This window comes from Camelina sativa, chromosome 6 (assembly GCF_030686135.1).
Source record: "Camelina sativa cultivar CO46 ecotype springtype chromosome 6, ASM3068613v1".
Lineage (NCBI taxonomy): Eukaryota > Viridiplantae > Streptophyta > Magnoliopsida > Brassicales > Brassicaceae > Camelina > Camelina sativa.
The window spans coordinates 27,562,607-27,576,532 of NC_141885.1; the positions used below are offsets into that span (position 1 = coordinate 27,562,607).

Genomic DNA, 13,926 nt, shown 5'->3' on the forward strand with positions numbered 1-13,926 from the left:
CTAAACGATATTTATTGAAATCGTTTTTTTTTATAGGCTAGAGAAACCTACTAGAAATTTCGGGTTTACACACAAATCTTTCTCAGTCACTGGAAACTGATGTTGCGAAATTACAAATCATATATACCAGTACTAGACACTACTACTAGACTACTACTGCTTTCTTTTTTGCCAATCACTAGACTACTACTGCTTAAATGATAAACATAATATATAGTAGGGGGTGATGACTAGCTACGCTAGCTTGAATACTAGGGAATTGCTCTGAAACCGATACGCAAGTTATGTTGTTTGATTTGGCCAATAAATAAATCGTTTCTGACAATTATTTGTCACATATTCAACTGATTGCGGTCGTATACTTTAATTTCGTCTTAGATGAATGACTAGTCGTCTTTGCATCATCATCAGATCGATCGATTATGGGACTTTAGAGCAGTGAGAGCTTCTTTATAAAGCGTTTTAATTTATTTACTCTATGAGGCTGGCTGGTATGAGCAATCGACTTCTTGGTCTGCGAAGCTTATAACTTAAATTATATGGTTATATATTATATCTACCATATTTTTGTAAATGAAATACGTTGTGGCATATCCAATGTTTAAGCAAATAAACGAGAAAGATTACTTTGGAGAAAATTACTTTTAAAAGTTTTAATCGAATACATGATCGATGAGATATATAATCAATATACAATTTAGGGACTCAGGGCAGGTGTTTAAAGATGGTTATAAGAGTCCCATTCAATCTGTGCTATGAGCCGCTGAGAACTTTAAATATTGAGTTTTAATCAGTCGCTCATCGATTCTGGTGGAATCAGAATATGCTTATAGAAAATGAACTAAGATCGAAAAGTCACCGACCTTGATTAGAATCTCACACCATCTTAAAACGGAAGAAGCTAAAACTGTACTTTTCTCGTTGTGAATAATTATTAGGTTTTTTTTGTTCTTTTTTTTGCTTTTGACTTTTACCGGTTTGAGATATTCTAGTCTCGACTTGAGAGCTCTCTAGTTTCGGTCAATGTCAATCTGTTGTGGAACACCTTGACTTGAGTACATAGATATTTGAACAAGTTGTGTATTTCACCACGTTTCATAACTTGCAACCAGTAAGGTGTATATATTATAGAATATTCCTGATGATTCCGAAGGTTAAATTGATAAATAAAAACAAACATAACCAAAATGAGATTCTTGATCGAGAGGCAAGTGTAATTAAAAACATGTATAGATACATAACACAAGCAGTTCAGTTTTGGCAGAACAACATTAGAGAAGAGACTTGAGAGAGAGTGAGAGAGAAATAAGACAACAAGCGAAGCAGCTTTAGAGTTTTGTTACTTGTCCTTATACACTCTCAGTAGTACTGCTAAACCTTTTTCTACTTACCTTTGTTGTAGAGTGGATCGATCACTTTCTTGAAGAGCAAGGTAACCCAATGAACAATTGCGTCTCTACTTCAGAACTTGGGCTGCTCTCTTCATCACCTCTTCCACTTTCTTGATTCTTATTCGACCAAACTTCATTCTCATGAGATCCCCACTGCAATAAAAATTATTATTACACACAAAATTAATAGATGCAAACAAGATAGAACAATACATGACCGAAAAGGTCATGGTGATTGAAAGATAACAAATAAGAACTAGTAAGGATTCTCCTAGGCTAATAACCCTAAAAAAGAAGAGAAATTTCTTCTTTAAAAAAGAAACACATTTGCAACCCTGAGAAGACTCATACGAATATATTATACCTTTTGAGAGAGCTTCTCGTTTTCTGCAGCTAGAGCTTTCTCCTGCAAAAGTGTTTTTTTATTCCAGTTGTTAAAGCAAGCACAAGAGTTTAATTTTTAGTTGGAATATTCCACCATTTATACATACATACATATATATCTATACGCCCATAGAAACCACTTTACCTTTTGCTTGAGCTGCTCAATTTGTTCCTTAAACACTTGAGTCTAATACAGATGATAAGTGAGTTAGAATTATAAGTGGTTATATACAAGATAATTCGAAAAATAATATGTGGAGATATATATATATATATATAAGAATTATATACATACCTTTCTTGCTCGAATACATTTGACACTTTTCTCAAGCTGTTGCTCAATCTGTTGCAGCTCCTCGATTGAGCATGATCCTATGCCTTCTCCCAAGAGTTTACTGGTACCAAAAAAAGAGAACACTTATATGGTCAAACTCTTAATCCATGATATAGACAAATATGAGTAATGCGTAACTATGTATATATATCACAAACCGTTTAGATGCTTCGAGTTGTTCAATTTTCTTCATCATGTTTGCTGCTTCATATTTCAAATGCTGTTGGTTATATCACAAAAATGTTATTGCATGTAATATATCATAATAAATAGGTGAATTAATCCTGTGACCTTGAGATTATATACATATTGTGTAACTTTTGATAGCAAGAATTGATAGACAAGATCATAATTAAAGAGTTAACCTGCATATTTTCTTCAGAAACCGGTTTGCTGCTGACTCGATCCTTAGTATGCCTCAGATAACGTTCTATGGTATCTTGCATACTACAGCATCAGAGATTAAATTAGTACAATGTAAAAAAGCAACCCTCTCAAAACATGTTAAAAAAAAAAAAAAAAACCTTAATCGAAGTAATCACACAGGACTTAAAGACATAACTTTGGAAGTTATATATTGATTAGTCTTGTACTTTTTTGGTTGTTCCCCCCCCCCCCCCCCCCAATTTTAGAAAACCAAAAAAACTTGTGACCTCTTACTATTAACTTTATATTTTGTAGGTTCGAGAGAAAGAAGTACTTTCCCAAATGGACAAATTGTCTGAAACATCTGATCAAAAGCTGGCTTTTTCCATTTACAGAAGTTATGATTCATCAAAAGCAAGTTTGGTTTCCCTTCTACTAAACAGTACAAGATCAACTCCTTTCTCATGTTGAAAGATCTGGCTTGAGTTTCTATGTCAAAATCAGGAACAAAAATATGCAGACCAGTTAAGCTACTTTAGGAAATAGGAATGAGCATGAAATGAAGTATGAAAGATTTATGATTTATCTACAGGAATAAATGATGAAACTATTTCCGAACCGTCACTTAGAGAAACCAGTTATGCTTAAAGTAACCAGATTGTGAAACATAGATCTAAAACCCAAGAAGAGAAATTAAATTAAGACAATACTCAAGGAGTTGTATGTTCATGTGTGCAGCATGATGAAAATTGCTTTCCAGAGAGTTCTTTGGCACAATTTATTTATAACTTTTTATGATAACATCATAAAACTAAATGAGAAAGAGAGAGAGAAACATCATCTCAGACGATTAAACAAGATGATGTACTAGTGAAAAAAACAAACAAATAAGAGAATGTACTTGATACTACTTTAATAATAGCCCTAATATTGTAGAAACCAAGAAACTCATTTAACACCCTCTCAACGTTAATTAGATGTGATTCCACAAATAGCCAACAAATCCATATATAAACAAGGAGATAAAAAGAATCAGCTAAAAATAGAAAGATTAATAGGAAAAAAAAAGAAAGAAGAAGGAACGTTACTTGGAGCTGGCGAATTCATAAAGCTTTCCTTTGGGAGAGAAGATGATTAGAGAGACTTCAGCATCACAAAGCACTGAGAGCTCAAAGGCTTTCTTCAACAAACCATTCCTTCGTTTAGAGAACGTCACTTGTCTGCTTGTTGCATTCTCTATTCGCTTCATCTGAGTTTTTCCCCTCACCATCTCTTATCACACTTCTTGTTTAGTAATTTCCCTTTCAAATTAATATAACAAAAAAAAATATTAATTTCATTAAAAATAAATTGCAATAAACAGGAAAACAATGGTGCAACCACCTCAATAACAAGATTAGTCATACACACACATATATATATATATAATATATATATAAAGAATCCATATCATATATGTGATCGAAATAGGACTTTTTGTTTTCTGGTGAGAGGAAGAGGGGGACTGACGAAGTCAACGAGGGATGAAGATGATTTTAAATACCCAAAAAGCAAAACAATCTAAAGTAGTACTAGTTTGATCTACAAGTCTTGTGACATGGATTGCTTCAAAAATAAAATGAAATTAAGATGGAAACTAAAAAAAAAAAAAAAAAAAAAAAAAAAAAAAAAAAAAAGATTGAAACTTTTCATTTATTTTGGTTTAATTTGAAAGATGCAACTTCTTTTCAAGAGATTCAGGAGAAAGAAAACAAAACATCAAATCGAACAAAAAAAATGAAACCAAACCCATCTAAGGTTTTAGATCCATAAAGATAAATGGAAGAGTCAAAAGCCAATAAAAGAAAGGACGAAGAGATCGATCTTACCGATTGGCTAAAAGGGTTTTATAAAAAACCTAACCAGGAAGGAACCTTTGTTGGGTGGTATCAAGAGAAGAGGTACACGATGGTATATGGCCAGAGAGAGAGAGATATAGGAGACAAAATACAAAAAGCATTAATGGAGGGCTATGGAGAAGGGGAAGAAGGAAGAAGATGATCTCTCTCAAACTTGATTCTCTGCTAAAGGAAGGACCTTTTTATGGAAGTAGCAAAAGAAGTAGCTTTCCTCGTTTCATCTATTTGTGTGTGTAATAAAAGAAACAAACAAAAGACAAAAAAATTATTAGAAAATAAAAAAACTCACAACACTCTCTGCTTTCTCCTTAAAAAAGATCCTCTTCTCGTTGTAGTTATGGTAATGGTGTTGTAGAATTATCATTTTCCTTTTTTTTTATATATGTTTATTTCTTTGCAGAAAGAATTAAAAATATTAAAATAAATAGAGAGAGAGAAAAGTAGGAGCAAAATAGAGTCATATGTGTCGCAAATATGATGGACGCTTGAAACCTCATCCTTTACTTATTTTGGAAAAATGCCTTATGAAGGACCAAAAATAGCATATTTTGATACATATGGACATATTTACATACACATCTTTTTCCCTCCATAAATATCTATCTAGTTGTAGATGGAATTGGCTGTCAAAATTATTATTATTTTTATATAATTTCTTTTATCATTTTTGTTAATGTAATAAAAAAAATCTTTTGATTTAAATGTGGACACAAATACTCTCTCGTACCTATATGCCCCACTTGTTATCGTTACGAAAATGAGGATAACCGAAGATCTAATTTAACTGGTAAATTAATATTTGATTTGTATATTGCAGGTCAAATATATGATAAACGGATATGTTAGGGAAACGATTTATCTAGCACATTTTTTTTTGTTAACTATATAATTTCAAGTCTCTTTAGTCGATAGTCTCTTTGTTATAATATTTAATCAGCTTTTAATATTACTTTTGGTGCACAAACCGTTAATTATACTTTCCAAATATTATCAAATTCCCAATTACTTAAATTACCACCAATCAATATATATGGAGTTGAGTAGCGACGTGTCTAAAGAGGCAAATTTTGGTCCCTCGGATTATAATTTTCTATACAGAATAAAGAAAACGTAACTTGGAAATCCAATAATAGTTCAGCTTATCGAACGTCTTGTCTACCCTAGTGCCTAGTGGCACCAAAAATAATCCTTTTTTGGATATGAAATGGTTAATCGAAATATAATGATCTTTACCTATATAGGGAGGACCACGCAAACTACTTACTTATTTCGAAAAAAATAAACATCCTCTCTCTGGTGACTTTATATATTAAATATCACCGACAGGTCTGAAAATATTTGTGGATACACACATTTTTTTTAGTGAATTGTTGTATACTTGTATCTATCTTTATTATTTGTGTTCTTATAAGTTTACACATGTGTAACCCGGTTTCGGTTTGGTTATGTATCTCTTTCAAAACCTATTCAGATTTATAGCAGCATTATCGTTTTCTTGTGTTTCGTTTTTTGTTAACATTATCGTTACTAGTAAATACGGACACTTCTAATTGGTTTAGATAAATCTAGAAAGAATCGTATCTGCACTGACTGAACCACCTATTCATTATTTTTTTAAGGGTTCGTCCTAAAATTAAAATGATTGTGCAAGCTAGTAATATGTCTCACCAAACGTGAGATAGATAGGACCGGGACTATATATGCTTCAATTTTTTTCTTCGGCGTTTTCAGTTCTATTTTTAACCACTACAAATATGTTAAATGGTTTAAAAACATCCATCTTTTCACATGTCATGCAAAACAAATTAATTATGAGATATGTATTGTTTATAGTTTAGAGACAAAAAAAAATTGAAACATTGCTAAAATTTGGTATGCGTTTAGTCACAAGTTTCTTGGGTGCTATTAAAAACCATGTATTAATAATGAAATGAAACCTTGCATTTATAAGATGTATATATACTTCCAAAATGTTACTGATACGGATATGTGAGTGTAAATTTACCACTCGTGAGTTATCAGTTCATGTCGTTTTAGAAAATCTTGGTATTTACTCACGATTTCTAGAGATTGACGGACAAGAATTAGAGAAATATAGTAAAGGGGGGAAAGAAAAAAAGAGCGTACAATATTAGAAATACATCAACATCGTCCGTACAGTCACGTACAAAGGCTAGCCAATGATAATTCGAAAACACACCTCTTACTTTTTCTCATCAATCGAAAAATCCCAAAGACAATAATAATATATTTATTGTTTTACTAATTCTATAAGATAAATCGTGCTCCACACTTTGGTCCTCTCATGGGACCCCAAAAAAAATATCGCATATATCTCCAAAATAATTAAAAAAAATTGACTACAAACAATATTTTAGCAACTATATGGACCTACTTTTCTTACCTCTTTTAACCTCTTTACTTCCTCTTTTAGGTTAAATCTATTTCTTCGCTCCTTTGTTTTCATTTTCCTTATCTGTATATTCACTTATTTTAGGTGTTTAGATTTTTATGACATTAATAGAAGAAAATATATCATCAAAATAGTGTTGTAAGTTGTAACCTACAAATTTTGAAACAGTGTCACTTGTCTACACATATATAATGATAACGTATCGTTATAGTATCATTACTTCTAAGCCTTATCATTTTCTTATAGTGGATCGTTATTTTATCACTTTTTTTGAATCTACATGTTATTGATTTTTTTTTTTTGTTAATTATAAAATCACGTTTGTAATTTGTGAACGCCCCTACGAAAAGGACAGATTCCTTTGTTGTCCATAAAACCTACTTCTTTTGTTTTCTACTGTTTTTTTTTTATAACAAATTTGTGGTTTTGTTGTTTGGTTTCTTAGGTTTGGTGGAGGTTTGAAGCTCATTAATAGTCTGTGAAAGATGCCCTTTGATTGATTTCCCATGCAATTTCACGCATCAGTAGTTTGGTCTCTAAGTCTCTTCCATTTTCCTTGTCTTGATCTTTAATTAACTTTAATGAAACCAGTATTCTATAAAAGCGTTTTTCTCGTCTTCCATAAATTTGTTTCCATGCGACAATGGTAGCTGAAATCACTTAAATAGTCTTAGCCAATAAAGCAGTTAATGTGTATAGTTAGTTACAAAGATATATGCAGAAGAGGAACAAAAAAAACGTGTAAGCCATTTTTCTTAAAACATGAAGATGTACTAATCATCATTGACGAAAACTATATTGTTGACAATGGATGAACCAAATGTAAAAATTCTTCAAAACAACTTTATAATAATCCCGGTGCAGTGGTGTTTGTGAATCTTAACTTCTTAAGCATGGTAGCTGATAATGATTTTTGAAGTTATAACAGAAGTTTATAGGAAGTATATTTTTATCACAAATGATGAATTATACTACTACTAATAGTCAACTAAAAAGATGAAAGCTTTTCTATCCACCGAACGAAAACAAATTACGAGATAGACAAAAAATAATTATTAGTTGGTTAACTTTTCTGTAGACGCGTGATTTGGGGGGGAATTATATGTCAATAGCCTCTCTATACACATTTGCACATGTATTAATTAATGACTATTTTTTCTTTGGAATCCACTTACTGTATATCTCTATCTGTCTATTAATAATCAAGCCTCATTCATCAAAGCATATATATATTTTATAAATATACAAGTCCGTATAAGATATGGTTTGTTTTATAATAGTACTACTTTAGTTTAAGTAAGTAAGTACATGATTAAGGAAATGTGATTAAAATTTAAAGTGTCGGATAAAGAGGGTTAAGAAAATGAAGTTAATTGGAGAGTGTGAAGGAGAGAGATTAGATATGGCCATTGGGAGGAGAGAGTTGGCACTTCCCACTTCCCAGTTGAGGTACCGACACATGTCGGGCACATGGGTCCTGTAATAAGAAGAGGAAGAGATTCACGTCCTCTGTGCAGGGGACCACAGAGAGCGTGCTGTGCACCGCCCTATGCTCTCTTCTCATCCGACGGTCTTTGTTTCATCTTCAGATTTTCTCGCTCTCGTGGGTTCCCTTCCTTTTTTTATTTTATTTTATCTATAAACTATGCTTGCGTCAGCTTTCCCCCACCTGGGCTTTTTATTCTTTGCAACTACCCCAAAAGAGTATACTCCTAATTTAATTGGATTTCTCAGATGTCAAAAAATCAAACTAGTAGTATATGATTCTTTTGTTTTTAACAAGAGTTTTGGGTAAAGTAATTAAAAAATAACACTGATACATTCGAAATTTGGATAATACAACATATGTGAATAAGTAATGTAACCTCAAAATTGACAAAAAAAAAAAAAAAAACAACAAATACAGCAAAGTTTGCTCAGAACTAGAGGAGCAAACAACATAGCGTTTTTTTTTGGGTAGAGACGACACGCAGTTATAGAGTCCAAGGATGGATCCATGTTGGAAAGGGTATGTATAGGCCAAAAATCTTAGCATCCCCTTCTTCTTTTTACTAGCTGAAACGACTGACATACAAAGAAGACAACAAAAAAAGGTATAATATACCACAAAGACAAGTTTATATCCTCGCACCGATCACAAATCTTCGCCACCATTTTGTCTCTTTTGTGTTATGTTGGAGCAAAGTCAGGCGCAAAGATTGCTATGAGAAGAGGGTTTCTTCTTAAGCAGGTCAACAAGTCATTTTGGCTGATTCTTTCATCTTGGTCGTCGTCTAGCAAATTGTACATTCCTTGAATCTGAAACATGAGATCAACGCAAGATACGAGATTTGGATTTTCATTCCGATAGATGGATCATGGACTAATAATCTATTTACACTTACCTCGCCCTTGTTCAAGTTTGGAATTGTGTTTTTGAGAGCGTCTCCAAGCTGAGCCAAAGATATACAAGAGAAACTCATAAGAACCCAAATATTGCAAATATGAGAAACATGTGTGAAGAATTAAAGAGAATTGAATCTACTTCTTGAATTGTAATATAGCCATCTCCATCTCTATCGCAATGGGAAAAGACTAGTTCGCATGTTTGCTTAAACAGCGGCTGGCTCAATACATGGCCCGAGGCAAACAAGAACTGCAGACCAATCAGCAGCAAGATGTATTAGGGATTATATACGGAGAATTTCTGCAAGAGTTTATTATTTCTTGGCAAAGATATTGATTCATATAAAATTCCTCAACTTACCTGTTTGAAAGTGATTGATCCGACCTTTTCCACATCGATGAACTCAAATATCTACAGCAGTATGCTTTGTATAAGTAACTTTCTCAAGGCATAAACAACTATAACCGGATGATAAAGCACAACCATATTCACACACAAAGAAGGCAATTCTTTTATTTATTATCTTAACTAACCCTTTTAGAAAGAGTGCACGGCTTCAGTCTAAGACCCCAAAGAAAGTCATGTAGCCTAACACGTCCACTGCAAAATGGATAAACTTCTTGAGGTTGTAGAGATATCTGATATTTCAAGCATTGGGACGCCAAAATAGATAATGATATCATTTTTTAATTACTTAGAAGAGTCATTACCTCGAGTCTGGATTCATGGAAACAAATGTATCCAAAAATCGTGTTGCCTCTAAGCTGCTTATATGGAATAGCTGGAAGGAACAAAGACAAAGCAACACAATTACTAAAAAGACGAAAATAGGGACATTCAATGAACATATTTACAGGACACTATCAAAATAGTGAAGTTTCGACATATTTATCCGCACTTTTATGTACCCTACAAAACCATAATGAAAGATATGGGTCTACTCGATGTAAACGAGAAGCAACAAAGTTGTAAAGCTAGATGATAAACTTACCGACTCAACTTTTGCCATTTCAACCATGTAATTTGAGGGGTTCTCCTGCAACAACAGAATATTAAAGATGAAATAAATGATCAGCCAGAAGAACTGCTTCCTGACAATTTATGAGCTAGAGGGGAGATATAAGAGAGAACATGTAAAGCTATCCAAGAGAGCAAAACAATTTATGAGCTGCACATACCAGCTTTAGCTCAGTTGCTTTGTTGAGTAGCATCAAGTCCGCATAAGAATGGGATGTTTGGACGACATTCAAAGATGCTGCAATTGCATGACTGGTCTGTATTCATAAGATAACACCATGAGGACTATTTTTCACCATAAAAGAAGCAATTAATCTAGGAAAAAGTAATCTCCACCAACACTCACCTTCTGTGAGAGACGCAAAGCATTCTGCTTTTGCTTTTCACTGGGATAGATTACTGGAAGGTATTCCACCTGTTTAATTTCAAAAAATGTTTATCCAAATAAGTGAAAGTCTAAAACCAGACAATAAATCAACTAATCTTACGGGATTTGCACATTGCCTACCTCCATGAAATTGTGAAACTGGGTGAACATTCTAAACATGAGCATCACCAAAGAAATATTTCCCCTGAAAAAAAAAGTCAGTAAGGAGGCAGTCTATTTTATAGAGAAGGGTGAAGTGCAAAAAAATACAAACAAGTCTCACCAGGATTGATCAAAATGTACATGGGGATAGCGGACAACTACAGGTTGAATAGGATAACCAGGGATGAAAGCGCCAAGTTGGAAGGAAATAAGAACTTTCCCATTAGTTGTGGTTCCTTCCGGGAATAAGAGCAGACGAGGAAATCTATCGCAGGAAGCTTTTCTCTGTATTTACATCCTTGAAAGCACATTCCGTATCAAATACAAAAAACCATTTGAATCCTTTTCAACCACAAATAGTTCACAATTCATGAAAATGGCGTAGTATACACCAATCACTTCTTTGATAGAGTTACTCAGTATTAAAAATACAATAGACATCAATCAAAAACATGTCACAGAAACTCTATACCTTTATTTCATGCACGGCGTTCTTCCTTGATGTCTGTGAGAATCTATTCACATATATCACCTACAAAGTTCAAAAATAAAAAAGCATCTTAAACCAATATGAGCTGATAAATACGCTAAGAAAACACATTTAGATAAAAGTGGTAGCTGCGTATACCTGCATTGCCCTGATAATAGTTCCAACAAATGGAAGTGAATCATGGGACTCAGATGCAACAATGGTCGGTGATAGTTCATAGAAGTAGAAGATTGGTTCAATATAAGAAACATGGTTTGATACAACAATCGGAGCAATCTCCCTGCGTGCAGGTTTCCCTTTCCGTCTTATCCACTGATAACTACAGAACCAAAAGAAAAGACTATGAACATTGGAGAATCAAGCAACATCATCAAACAAACAATATACAATCTTTTTTGATTCAATCAGCAAAACAGTAACTTTTTTGACCATTCCCCAACTCAATACACAATCTTTTTTGATTCAATCAGCAAAACAGTAACTTTTTTGACCATTCCTCAACTCAATACACAATCTTTTTTGATTCAATCAGCAAAACAGTAACTTTTTAAATCTACGACTAGAAAAGACTGACCCAAAAGAGAAGAGGATACATCTGGTACAGATCCGAGTAATCCACATGATTCTACAACGCCAAAGAGGCATAGGGTTCTCTTTATCTTTCCAACCAGCAAGAGCAAGTTTGGTAGCCAAGTAACCAACAGCTAAGCTAGCACCAAAGAGAACAAGTCTAACCAAAGCAATCGGGAGACAAATCACGATCTTAATCGCTTCGTACAATCCGAAAACACCAGGAGTATTGTTCCGGAATGGATCCACAGTGGTCGGACCAAGAACAGGAGGTTCTGACTCGCTGAGAAACCCGTATGGGTGATTACGATGATCGAATTGAAAACCACGTGGAACAACACCAACGGCGGCGGGGAGATTAAGTCCTGAGTCGGTGGAGGAGTCGTCGTCGTCGTCGTCAACGCCGATTGAGATAACAACTTCTGGTTGATCGACGGATGGTTGATGATGGATCAAGGGAGAAGACAAATCAGGATCCGCCATTCTCGGTGTCTCTGTGTAAGAAGAACACAGAGAGATGGTGGATAGAGAGAGAGAGAGAGAGCGGGAGAGATTGACACAGCCTTTTTGCTTTGTGGTCGAATGTTATTTGTTTCTTTCTTACTATCCTTTTTTCACTTTTTGCTGTTAATTAATTAAAAGGGAAAAAATGTCAAAAAAAAAAAAAAAAACCTAAATTATTTTTATCTTAATGTCTAATACCCAATGTTTTTGGATTTGGAATAAAAATACATCAAATAATAAAAACATGTTCTTTAAAATCCAAAATAATAAATATTGTTATTTTAATATCCATAATTTTTCAACAAAATCAAAATCCCAATTTTAACTCGGTTATTTAATTAATAATTAATTTTTAATATAAAAATTATCGGTTTTCTATTAACCATGTCATGCCAAAAATTCATCCCGGTTATCTCTTCTTCCTCTTCCTCTCTCTAATTGCTCGATAATACCCAAAAACCAGGATTGATCAATCGGCGATGGAAGCTTGTTCTTGGGGTTTTAATCTCAACTAATTCTGCTCTGATACCATATTAGTTGAGTGGAACGAACATAATCATTTCCATTCTTATCTTCATCCTCTCTTCTCCACCATCTTCATCGATTCTGTTCGTTCCACTAAATATCTTCCCCAACCAACCCATCTTCATTCTGAAACAGGCGGTACACCGGAGACGCAATCCCCACCTATTAGATCCGACGCTAACAAAGACGATTCCTTGCAGTTACGACCTCAACATCAAACCTTTGACCGGAGTTAGCGAATCCCGCCGCAAGCCGTCGTATCTAATCGTCATCTTTTAGTCTCTCTCTTTAGATTTGGATTTTTCTATTGCTGGGAATGTATCTAATCGTCAATGATCATTTTAGCTTTTGTACAAGATCATAATCGTGTGTTGTTCATGTGTAAAAAATCATTTCAATCAGGCCATGAATTATTGCAATTATTTTGTGGCTTTCATGTTTAATGTGCTTGATCATTGCATTGAATAGCCATGTGTACAAAATAAGAGGTGAGGAAGATTGGAGAGCTTCTCTTGTATCCGATTTGATTGTTTCATTTGAGTTAGTTCCTCATCTATGTTTTTTTTTTTTTTTTTTTTTTTTTTTTTTTTTTTTTTTTTACTTTTGGTTGGTGATCGAAGAGTCCAGGACGATTAGAGAGAGGAAGAGGAAGAAGAGAGATAACCGGAAACCGATAATTTTTGGTATGACATGGTTAACAAAAAACCAATAATTTTTATATAAAAAAATAATAATTATTAGATAATCAGGTTAAAATTGGAATTTTGATTTTGTTAAAAAAGCGTGGATATGAAAATAACAATATTTATTATTTTAAGTTTTAAATGACACGTTTTTATTATTTGGTGTATTTTTATTCCAATCCAAAACCATTGGGTATTAAACGTTCAAATAAAAATAACTTCAAGTTTTTTTTTGGCATTTTTCCCTAATTAAAAAATAAAAAACTTTATCCCTGTAAATTAGTTTTTTGAGTTTTGTTTATTCTGTTAGAAATTAGAATTAGTATAATAGAGCTAATTATTATTAGTATTAACTTAACGAGAATGAACAACTGTTTATATTGAGGCTGTAGTTTAGCAAATAACGAGGGGGCACGAACGATTAAGTTTTTTTTTT

The 13,926-nt window shown here is 33.4% G+C and overlaps 2 protein-coding genes across 3 annotated transcripts; both read right to left on the minus strand.

The window, feature by feature from the left end:
* Positions 1 to 1,179: 1,179 nt before the first annotated feature.
* On the minus strand, positions 1,180 to 4,899 carry LOC104793528 (MADS-box protein SOC1). 2 transcript variants are annotated; one of them, XM_010519885.3, is made up of 8 exons: positions 4,344 to 4,899; positions 3,564 to 3,776; positions 2,475 to 2,556; positions 2,268 to 2,329; positions 2,071 to 2,170; positions 1,921 to 1,962; positions 1,756 to 1,797; positions 1,180 to 1,544 (listed from the first exon to the last, which is right to left on the minus strand). In XM_010519885.3, exons 2-8 carry the CDS (start codon positions 3,743 to 3,745, stop codon positions 1,413 to 1,415), a joined length of 642 nt encoding a protein of 213 aa, XP_010518187.1. In that variant the 5' UTR covers positions 3,746 to 3,776; positions 4,344 to 4,899; the 3' UTR covers positions 1,180 to 1,412. The 2 variants fall into 2 exon arrangements, with proteins under 2 accessions (XP_010518187.1, XP_010518188.1); XM_010519886.3 differs by having other exon boundaries at positions 4,663 to 4,849.
* Positions 4,900 to 8,571: 3,672 nt separating this feature from the next.
* Positions 8,572 to 12,394, minus strand: LOC104793529 (lysophospholipid acyltransferase LPEAT2). The gene is made up of 14 exons (XM_010519887.2): positions 11,783 to 12,394; positions 11,347 to 11,527; positions 11,191 to 11,250; positions 10,840 to 11,003; positions 10,698 to 10,761; positions 10,536 to 10,604; positions 10,351 to 10,446; positions 10,164 to 10,208; positions 9,883 to 9,953; positions 9,706 to 9,772; positions 9,533 to 9,583; positions 9,311 to 9,421; positions 9,171 to 9,218; positions 8,572 to 9,084 (listed from the first exon to the last, which is right to left on the minus strand). The coding sequence occupies exons 1-14, from the start codon at positions 12,259 to 12,261 to the stop codon at positions 8,956 to 8,958; spliced, it is 1,635 nt and encodes a 544-aa protein (XP_010518189.1). The 5' UTR covers positions 12,262 to 12,394; the 3' UTR covers positions 8,572 to 8,955.
* Between the last annotated feature and the right edge of the window lie 1,532 nt (positions 12,395 to 13,926).